The sequence below is a fragment of the Pyxicephalus adspersus genome, chromosome Z (genome assembly GCF_032062135.1).
Source record: "Pyxicephalus adspersus chromosome Z, UCB_Pads_2.0, whole genome shotgun sequence".
In the NCBI taxonomy this organism is placed as follows: Eukaryota; Metazoa; Chordata; class Amphibia; order Anura; family Pyxicephalidae; genus Pyxicephalus; species Pyxicephalus adspersus.
Genome location: NC_092871.1, coordinates 77,652,336 through 77,662,506, shown reverse-complemented (window position 1 = coordinate 77,662,506; position 10,171 = coordinate 77,652,336). Strand labels below are relative to the sequence as shown.

General features: G+C 38.1%; 1 protein-coding gene across 1 annotated transcript in view; it reads right to left on the bottom strand.

The window, feature by feature from the left end:
* Positions 1-2,473: 2,473 nt before the first annotated feature.
* The window catches only part of LOC140342979 (torsin-1B-like), a 12,067-nt gene continuing 4,369 nt past the window's right edge, over positions 2,474-10,171 (bottom strand). The window contains exons 3-5 of the mRNA XM_072429388.1: positions 9,079-9,254; positions 7,954-8,072; positions 2,474-6,745 (exon numbers count right to left, since the gene is read on the bottom strand). Coding sequence (XP_072285489.1) covers positions 6,501-6,745; positions 7,954-8,072; positions 9,079-9,254 — 540 coding nt within the window. The 3' untranslated portion in view covers positions 2,474-6,500. The remainder of the gene's footprint in view (positions 6,746-7,953; positions 8,073-9,078; positions 9,255-10,171) is intronic.

Here is a 10,171-nt window from a genome sequence, read left to right as displayed (position 1 = left end):
AAAATCTGTACAAAATTGTCCTCCGGTGGTATCACACACCAATGGTGCTCCATCGTTTGTTCCCTAATGTTGACCCTACCTGTTGGCGATGTAGTTTACACCAGGGTACGCTAGAACACATATTCTGGTTTTGTCCACTTATACAGCCATATTGGTTGCAAGTTAATGATTTGATCTCAGAAGTGACTCAGGTACGGGTGCCTCTGGATCTCCTGCATCATTTACTGGGGAGACCTTTTATACATGTCCCAGGTACATTTTGTAAATTGATAGCCCATATTCTAGTTGCAGCACGTACACTGATAGCCTTCCAGATAGAAGTCTCCACCTTCTTTGGAGAATCTCTATGCACGGATTCATGAGATCCGTCTTATGGAATATCTCACAGCAATTATTAGAGACACAATGGCCAAATTTGAGCTGGTTTGGGAACCATGGGACCGTATTATGCAAATCTATGTAACAGATGATTATACTTTATTTATTCCCTTATAGTGCTCTACCTTCTGCCTCAATTTCTACTGGTTCTTATATTGTCAGAGATTTAGTTACTTTCCTGTGGAAGTTAATTCACACTGTGTACCTTTTGTATGATTCTGAAATATATTTTGATACTTTCTTATAGTGTTGCTGCCCCTTTTATGTTTGTTTTGTATTTCCCTTTTTCTTTTTTCTGTACCCTGTTTAAAAATGTTTTCAATAAAAATATAATTGCAAAAAAAAAAAAAGACTGCACATAAATATGTGCTCTTACACACCGACAACAGTTGAAACTGTAGGTGCTAATGTTTTCCAGTTTCTCACCTGTAAAATACAACTGAAGCCAGATACACGAGCAGATCGGCTGCCAATTTTGTGCTTGACTGATCAGTGTTCCAATTGGTATTTTGCCACTTGGAAATGAAAATGTGTACCAGCACCAAAATATACATACAGAGATGCGCCGCCCCCCCCCCAAACTTTCCCTTCACAAATACAGTTAGGTCCATAAAGATTTGGACAGACAACTTTTTTTCTAATTTTGGTTCTGTACATTATCACAAATAACTTGAAATGAAACAACTCAGATGCAGGTAAACTGCAGACTTTCAGTTTTAATTTAGTGGGTTGAACAAAAATATTGCATAAAAATGTGAGGAACTAAAGCCATGACAGCCTGTAGTCTTGAACTCATGGACATCACCAGATGCTGGGTTTCCTCCTTTTTAATGCTCTGCCAGTCCTTTACTGCAGCGGCTTTCAGTTGCTGTTTGTTTGTGGCCCTTTCTGTCTGAAGTTTAGTCTTCAACAAAGTGAAAAGCATGCTCAATTGGGTTCAGATCAGGTGACTGACTTGGCCATTCAAGAATATTGCACTTCTTTGCTTTAATAAACTCCTAGGTTGCTTTGGCTGTATGTTTTGGGTCATTATCCATCTGTATTATGAAACGCCTCCCAATCAATGTGACTGCATTTAGCTGGATTTGAGCAGACAGTATGTCTCTGAACACCTCAGAATTTATTCGGCCGCTTCTGTCCTGTCACATCATGGATAAACACTAGTGTCCCAGTGCCATGGCAGCCATGCACACCCAAGCCATCACACTGCCTCCGCCATGTTTTACAGATGATGTGCTATGCTTTGGATCATGAGCTGTTCCACGCTTTCTCCATACTTTTTTCTTGCCATCATTCTGGTAAAGGTTGATCTTGGATTCATCTCTCCAAAGAATGTTTTTCCAGAACTGTGCTGGCTTTTTTAGATGTTTTTTAGCAAAGTCCAATCTAGCCTTTCTATTCTTGAGGCTTATGAGTGGCTTGCACCTTGCAGTGCACCCTCTGTATTTACTTTCATGCAGTCTTCTCTTTATGGTAGACTTGGATATCGATACGCCTACTTCCTGGAGAGTGTTGTTCACTTGGTTGGCTGTTGTGAAGGGGTTTCTCTTCACCATGGAAATGATTCTGCGATCATCCACCACTGTTGTCTTCCGTGGACCCCCAGGTCTTTGGCACTGGCTGGTTCACCAGTGCTTTGTTTCTCATGATGTACCAAACTGTGGATTTTGCCACTCCTAATATTGTAGCAATGCATGGAGAGCTCCTTTGTCCGCATGTTGTCTGTTCACAACAAAATCTTCCACATACAAGCACGCCCTCTCAAATCAACTAGATAATGACATAAGGAAAGATTTGCCCACACCAGTCCATGAAAAGTCTTTGACTCAATTGTCTAATTACTTTTGAGCCCCTAAAATGAAGTGATTCTGTATAAAAAAGGCTTTAGTTCCTCACATTTTTATGCAACCTTTTTGTTCAACCCACTGAAGTAAAGCTGAAAGTTTGCAGTTCAACTGCATCTGAGTTGTTTCATTTAAAATTAATTGTGGTAATGTACAGAACAAAAATTAGAAAAAAGTTGTCTGTCCAAATATTTATGGATCTAACTGTAGCTTCAATAATCAAAGACAAGAATTCTGAAAGTCTGCAGAGATCTCTTTCTTTATAACAATTTATTTCACAGTAAAACAAGGATTGTACAATAAACAAACTATAGATCCAATAATGTTAAACCACAGCTTGAACATGAAAAAATAAAGTTAATAAAAATGACCTCAAACTATTTTAGTTTCTATTCAGGCTGCAGCTGAAGCTCCTAAACATTCAGGTTTTTAGATGCCCAGAAAGCAGCAAGTGAAGGCAGAACCCGGGATACCCGAATTGGAGAGTCCTAAAGTCACGGGATGTATCACGATGAAAAAGTTCAGCAAACACAATGTACACATTTCTTTCAAGAAGGCATTTCTAGATTTTAATAATTATCTGTAAAAAAAATTAAAACTTTTTAAACTGAAAATTCTTTGAAATTTGCACTAAGCTACATCCATGACACTTCCAAAGCAGTCTGTTAACTTGCCGCAAAGACAGAATCCATTTAAAGATCATTTCCAGACATGCAATTAAATACATAGATATGTATATAGCAGCTGTGTACCTGTTCACAGGATTTATGTTGTGTATGCAGTCTTGAGATTTACACAGCTCTGTCACATACTACTTACAAGTTAAGGAGTACAGTGGTGTCCCATCTAGACTGACTCGACAGTAAAAGATCAGCAGCAGACGGATGAGATCATCATCCCCCTCCTTTCCCCTTCAATAATCATCATCCTTAGCAATATTTTCTTGCAGCACACCAAATTTGTGCTTTATCTAAATGCTGATCAACTAGGAGATTACAAGGGGGGTAGTTATTAAAAAGGAGTTGTAGATTTTCATTCATACTGGTTGCATATTTCAATATCCTAAAGCTAGTTCCTGTTAATTATTCCCAATTATGCGTAGATGAAATAAAACAAGAATTTGCTTTCACATGACTAAATAATTTAAGTAAATATTCACATAATTAAAGTGAAGATTTTTTACTCCTTTCAGGTTTGTATCGATATTATCAGTCCAATACACCCCAGAGCTCATTTAGAATTTATTCTGACCTGCATCTATCTTGCTTTAAAGTGGGTTTATTATTATTCCCCTAGTCTTGTAAAACTCATTGACACAGGCCCCCAGTAAATCAGACCACAAACAACGTTACCTTTGTAAAAAATAAAATTAACTTTGGAAATATTCCTATTTACAATTATTTGTAAGATCAATAATTACAAAACAAGTCCTACATTAAAATTTACTTTTTTTACAGGCTACTTAAGTTATATTACAGTGATTTGCCCAAGTGGGAATAAGTGTTCCAAGGCATCAAAGATAAGAGGAGTATGAGAAGTATGAGGACTATAGTTGCTTTTTTTTTCTAAATTGAACTAAAGCAAGCTGAAAAGATTATGTTTCGGTGGGCTTAGTGAAGCCAAATTTGTGGAAACCTTATTGAAAAAGTGTATTTTTGAGGTTTGATAGCTCATAACACTTGTATTTGGAATAATTTAAAGTTCTATATTAATGGAAAGCTAATTTCAACAAGAATGAAATGCGATTTTATGAAAGATTTTTTTTTTATTAGGACAGCAGTTATGAAAAAAAAAAAGTGAAACACAAAGAAAAAATAGGATATATAAAAATTCCCACTATGTCAATTATTACTTAGTTAATCTTTTTAGATATTACGGCCTTACAACGCCTACCCACGGAGTGAACCAAGTTTTTTAGTTCTGTTATAATGTGAAACCAGGATTGAATGATTGCTTCTAATAAAGAACTAAACTAAAAACAAAAAATGACACACCTTTAATACCGCCGATCCCTCAATGGCACTGGTCCGTCCCATGATCCGGTCCTGCGTCATCCTGGAATTTCTGTCTTGGCAGGCCCCGTCACCTTCGGTCTTCACTTCCCTCTTTTTCTTTTGTCTTCTTTATTCGTCACCCGATCTCGCACTGCACAGGTGTGAGACCAGGTGAAGTAGCTGCTGAAGGGGGGGAAAGGAGGATAAATGTCCTAATCTCGGGTATGTGCAGAAAGAGCAGCCAGAGCCTTTCGGAATGCGTGACAATAGATATCCCGGGAGGCTCTGCGCTCCCATTAAGTCTTGATCGTATTGCACTTAAAAAAAAACAAACATGTTTACCTTACATAGAAGGGCTGTCTACCCTTCTATGGAAAATAAAAATGTTGAGTTTAGATATGCTTTAAATGGGTTTTATTGCTGGCTGCTTCTAACAAGTTTCTTTAGTCGGCGCCATAGATTTTCGATTAGAATAAGGTCTGGGCTATTCCCAGGCCATTCCAGCAGTGAAATATGATTATCTGGAAACCACATTTTGCACACAGCGGCAACATGACATGGAGCTGAGTCCTGTTGAAATAAAAATGTTTCCTTATCTTAGAAATGATCACATACGGAAGGCAAGTATTTCATTTATGTATTTTTGGGCATTTATATTCCCATGAATCACACACATTGTGCACACACCTCTCAATGTCATACAACCCCAAATCATAACATTCACTGGGTGTTTTAAAGTAGGCTACATAGTAAGTCAGGTTGAAAAAAAGACAAAAGTCCATCAAGTTCAACCACTAATGCAACCAGGATGCAAATCTTTTCAGATTTGAGATTTGCCATCACTACCAACAGGTAGATCCATATAACACTGTCCCATTGTTCCACTGTCCAGTTAATATGAATTTTATCCCAGTTTAATCTTTTAAACTTTGCTTGAGAGATAAATATGTTTTTTGGGAAAATTCTAGAATTCAGCCCAAATTCCTGTAGTCTGCGCCGAACAGTCCTTGCACTCAACTTCATGTTGCATTGCGCCATCTCATTTTGTATACACCCAGATGACTTGGTTCTGTCACTTAGGCACAGTCTCCTAATTCTATCATCACTTGCTGTATTGCACCTTTTTTCAGCCTTTATAATATGTTTGTATATATATATATATATATATATATAATTTATTTTTTATGGTATTACTCCACAAAAAAGTGGTGATATGAGCCATCAAACCTCAAAAACACTTTTCCAAAATTTTTCCACAATTCTGTCCATTACTGTATATATGGGAAAGCTTACCTTACCTATGGAGGTTGGTGATATTATCTCACTAATAATGGAACAGCAAAAATGATTTCGTATCAAGATGGTGTTGGTGTTCTGGTGATGATTTCCAGAAGGAGACTCTGCCCCCTATCCCATCCCCATTACAGCAACCTAGAATAACTAAAGAGCAAACTGTGAGCAAATGACAGGTCATGCTTGACGTGATAGCACATACCATCTCCCCAGTGCACATAACAGCAACACAATAAACATCATTGTAATTAGAAACCATTAAAAAGTTACTATAGTGTTTTTTTAAACACTGTTGGGTTTACTATGGAGCTGAAAGACAGCATGTGGTATCAGGATAATGCAGTAATTGTCAGACATTAGGGGGCCTTTCTCCACTTATTTCAAAGCTATCCCTCAATATAAATCAGGATGTCAAGACAAAACAATTGACAAATGAAAACATTTTTGCATAAGCCCATTCAAGAGTGGTTCTTTTTGTGCAATCATGAAAACAAAAACATTACTGTGAGCCGTTATTACAAGTTCATTTGTAAACATGAATAGTTCAGAAGCTGCCATCCTAATCCTCACTTCACTCCACTGACCTGGAACAAGCGTTTTTTTATTTTTTGTTTTTTTTTTTATCCCCAAGCTTGTTTGAGGTCAGCAATGGTTGCTTTTATAATTATATACCTTTAGAAACTGAAAGCAAGGTAACCCTTAACAGCCATCAGATACAAACCTAAATGTCCGAATCTGTCTGGTACAGAAATTACTCCTCAAGTGTAAAGCACGGGTCATGATAAAGGCTGATCCCACCATAAGTGGTTAGAGGATACTTCACCGGCATAATGGTAATGCCAGAGGAGTACGGCTAGGAAGTTCCTGAGTAATGTGGCTGAACATGCAGCAGTCACTTATCAAAGACCCACATCTAGGCACCCTGATATAGATAAAGTGAAGATGATGGTGCTTTCGCTGACCTGCAGCTGGCTAAATCAGACAACAACCACTACAGATGAAGGTCGAGTTTAGTTGTGACAGTTTTACAGCCTTTATCTGAGAATATACGACTATCCTTGGGAAAATAAGTCATTTCTTGGGCTACACGTAACGCCAATTGTTCATCCTCTGGAAGCCCTCGATGTCTTAACTCTGCCATGACGCACTGCTTGACATGTCTGAACTCCAGCGGTAGAAAAGGGACGTAGAAGTCAATCAAATTCTTGTCAATCAGGCTGCTGTGCCAAAAGCCACCTAGGGATAAGAACATGGAATGAAAGCTGGTATCTGGTTAACAATATTCACTCTGATATAATGTTTTACATAGAGAATCTGTCACTTTAAAAATGTTGAACGTGTCTTACTGGCATGAAACATCGATACCCAGATGTGTACATACCTTCAGCATCTTCCATTCTGCAAATGCTAAGCAGTCCAATCAAGAATTTCATGAAATTATGCAGCTTGATACTAAACCCTATTTCCACATATTCCTATAGGCAAATCGGTATGATGGGCAGCCTACCTAACGAACTGGAACTTAGGGAAGAAGGGAGAGGGCTTGCAACATTTGGCACAAGAAAGAATGATGAAGAACTGCCCAATTAGAAAAGCCTGATATTTGGGGGAAGCTGCTGCAAGTATGAAAGCAAGAACTGGGGTGAAGCATTGGGCATAAGCCATAACCACCAGGTCAGTACTAATAAATAAATAATAAAACTACCTGTAGCTGAGAATCTTCGCCATTCAGACATTAAAGTAGTCTATAAAGTAGGAACTGCAGTCATACACCCATAGTAAAGAATAATGTTGCCATGTAAAATGGTCACTTTAAATGTAACTAGTCTTCGTTTTGCTAGGGGATTATGCATCATGGCTTCTTTGCCTGAAGCCTGAGGCTCCCTTTGGATAAATATTCTCTTGGAAAGATTGATTACTTTTCAAAAGGTCCTAAGATATGCAGTATTACTCCGCCCCAGAATTTTTTTAAGCTGGGTGGGAAGAAGCTGTATGCAAGTGTCTGTATTGTGGTCCAGATTTTTAGTAACCCCCCAAAAACAGCCCTCTAATCGGACAGTATGGACTTTCTTACTGGGTACAGATGAGATGAATTGGTGCAGCATTACTTTTTGTGGGTGAAGCCTAAAGTTCAATAAAGGCAGTAGTAAAATAAACAATTGTCTTTTTTTTTACTGTATAAAGTTGTTTTCACATCCAACACATTTGTTGCCTTTCAGTGAGATATATCTCGTGCTGTCCCTGTATATTTGCATGTTTGCACATCTTTATGGAATATCACATTTACTTCCATCACACCACCTGGAAACAGTCTTAGCTTGATATTATTTATCTATGTGTTTACTGGCAGCATCAAGCACAGAGTACAACAAATTCCAGGAATCTGGACACCAATATGCATTGATCTAATTCATTTCTACTTGTTTATCCTCAGCAACACTTACTGTCTTTGTTGTTGAATAACTCGACAGACAGCACAGACTCCAGATCTTGCAGCTCAAGATCCTCTCTTTTCTTTCCAGATCCCAGTACCACTCTATTGATAACATCACCTCCGGCATTGCTAAGCAAAGCAAGACAACTTATATGACAGCCTTACAGAAATTTTGTAACAGCATTTTCATCATTCTTAGACAAAACAAAAAGAATCTACAGCACACAGTACAGTCACAAAAAGTATACAGCACAGAACTCAACTTTTTCCCACCTCTTAGATTGTAAGCTCCTTTGAGCAGGGTCTTTTCCTACTTGTCATTGTTTGTATGTGTCTGTCATTTCCAACCCCACAATGTACAGTGCTGCCTATTTTGTTTAATAATAACCACTTAAAAGAATATATATATATATATATATATATATATATATAAAAATATATTAATATATATAATTATATTTTATATTCCATAGTGGTTTAATGCACGGAGATCCCCACCAAATAAAGAACATGGGTGGACTGAAATGCCAAAAATTAGGCAGGCTAGTAGAGAAAATCTTGTGAAAAGCATTGCTTAATATTTACCAGCAGATAAGCAAGCTATCACCTTCTCCTTGGACAGCACAAGCTCTAGTAATTATTAGGGATTCAAGAGTAAAGTGCATATGTAGTAGTTGGTGGCCACTTTTTTACTTTGAATGTACAGGCTCTCTTTGAGGCAAAATATTGAGACTTTGCATCCACCCAAAGCATGGTGCCTAATAAATATTTATAATAAGAGCCCTGAGAAGCTTACCAGCTACAAAGAAAAAGAGTTCTGACGGACTGTCCTGAGTCAAAGCCTTCTCCATGGCCAGAGGGTGACATACATAAATTTGCTATTGCTGGCCAGTTCCTGAAAATACTAGAAGCCTAACTTCTAAGCTAGTTGACTTTATCAGGTCAAAATGTCAAACAGGCAGTCAGCATTTTCAGAATTTGAGGTCTTTGGTGACATGGTTACCTTAAAGGATATCTGTTAGGAAACTGCATTGTGGTATAAAGGGGTGTACCTATAATCATGTTTTAACTTTTGTCCTGCAATACATATTGACCCATCAACTAAAAATAAAGTAGCATTTGCCTTCTTTGGTACCTGAGAAATATGAAGATAGCTTTACGATACGAGACGCCATCAATCTGCTCATAATAGTCCAGGAATGGCTTGATCGTGTCAATAAGGCCTTGGTGCAACTTGTCCATCTCATCAAATATGAATACTGAACGAGGACAGTTGGTGACATTTCCACGAATCCATGACTGTATCTGATCCTGAAAGATTAGAGAGGACCTTGAATAATAATTGCATCAACATCAAATCATTTCTACAGATTGCAGACACCAGAAATATCATGTTCTCCCTTTATAGACCACACCCTAAATTTACTGCTGTCTGTATAAGAAATACTAAAACTGTATCCTGTTTCTGAGGTCTCAATATGGACAGTCCGGTCTTAGGTGTGTGATCATAAACTGTTTTTTCTAGCATCAATAAAAATAACACTGTTCATGTAAAGTAACCTGGAACAGCCATCATTCTGTCAAAGAGGCTTTATTTAATTTGAATATGTTTTAGTTAGCAAACAATTCCCTCTGCTGACAAAAAGGAACTGCACAGAAAGAGACCGAGGCTCCCAACTGAACCTTGGCGTAACTTTATTATCAGAGGTATTTCCCACTATCAACCCTGTGCAAACTTTAGGATACTACTATGCTTACTGCAGCCACCAATGGTTGTGCTTGTCTTTGACGTGTATGGTAGTGCTGTTCATTGATACGACCAAGCAGATCATTGAACAATGACTGCGAATGTCCACAGTGCATCAATGCATGTCAATGGAGGACAGCACAGCGTCGCCACTTACTCATCCTCCTCCATAAAACAACTGTTTGTACAGCGCTTGTTCATTCATCTGTCACTAGAAAGTATCAGGAAAGATCATTTCCAGCAACAGAAATCCTACACGTGTATGTAACCAAAAGCACCATATAGACATCAGATAGTTGTCAGATTTCTATCGCTGGAAACAATTTTTTGTGATTGTATCCAACGACAGCAAATGATGAGCACTGTAGACACATTGCTGCTCTGTTCTATGGAGGTGGAAAGAATGATCGAGCGGTCCCCTGCTGTGCTCTACTCTATGAGACTACAATGGTCATCATGGTGGTTCATCAATCTGCAATGT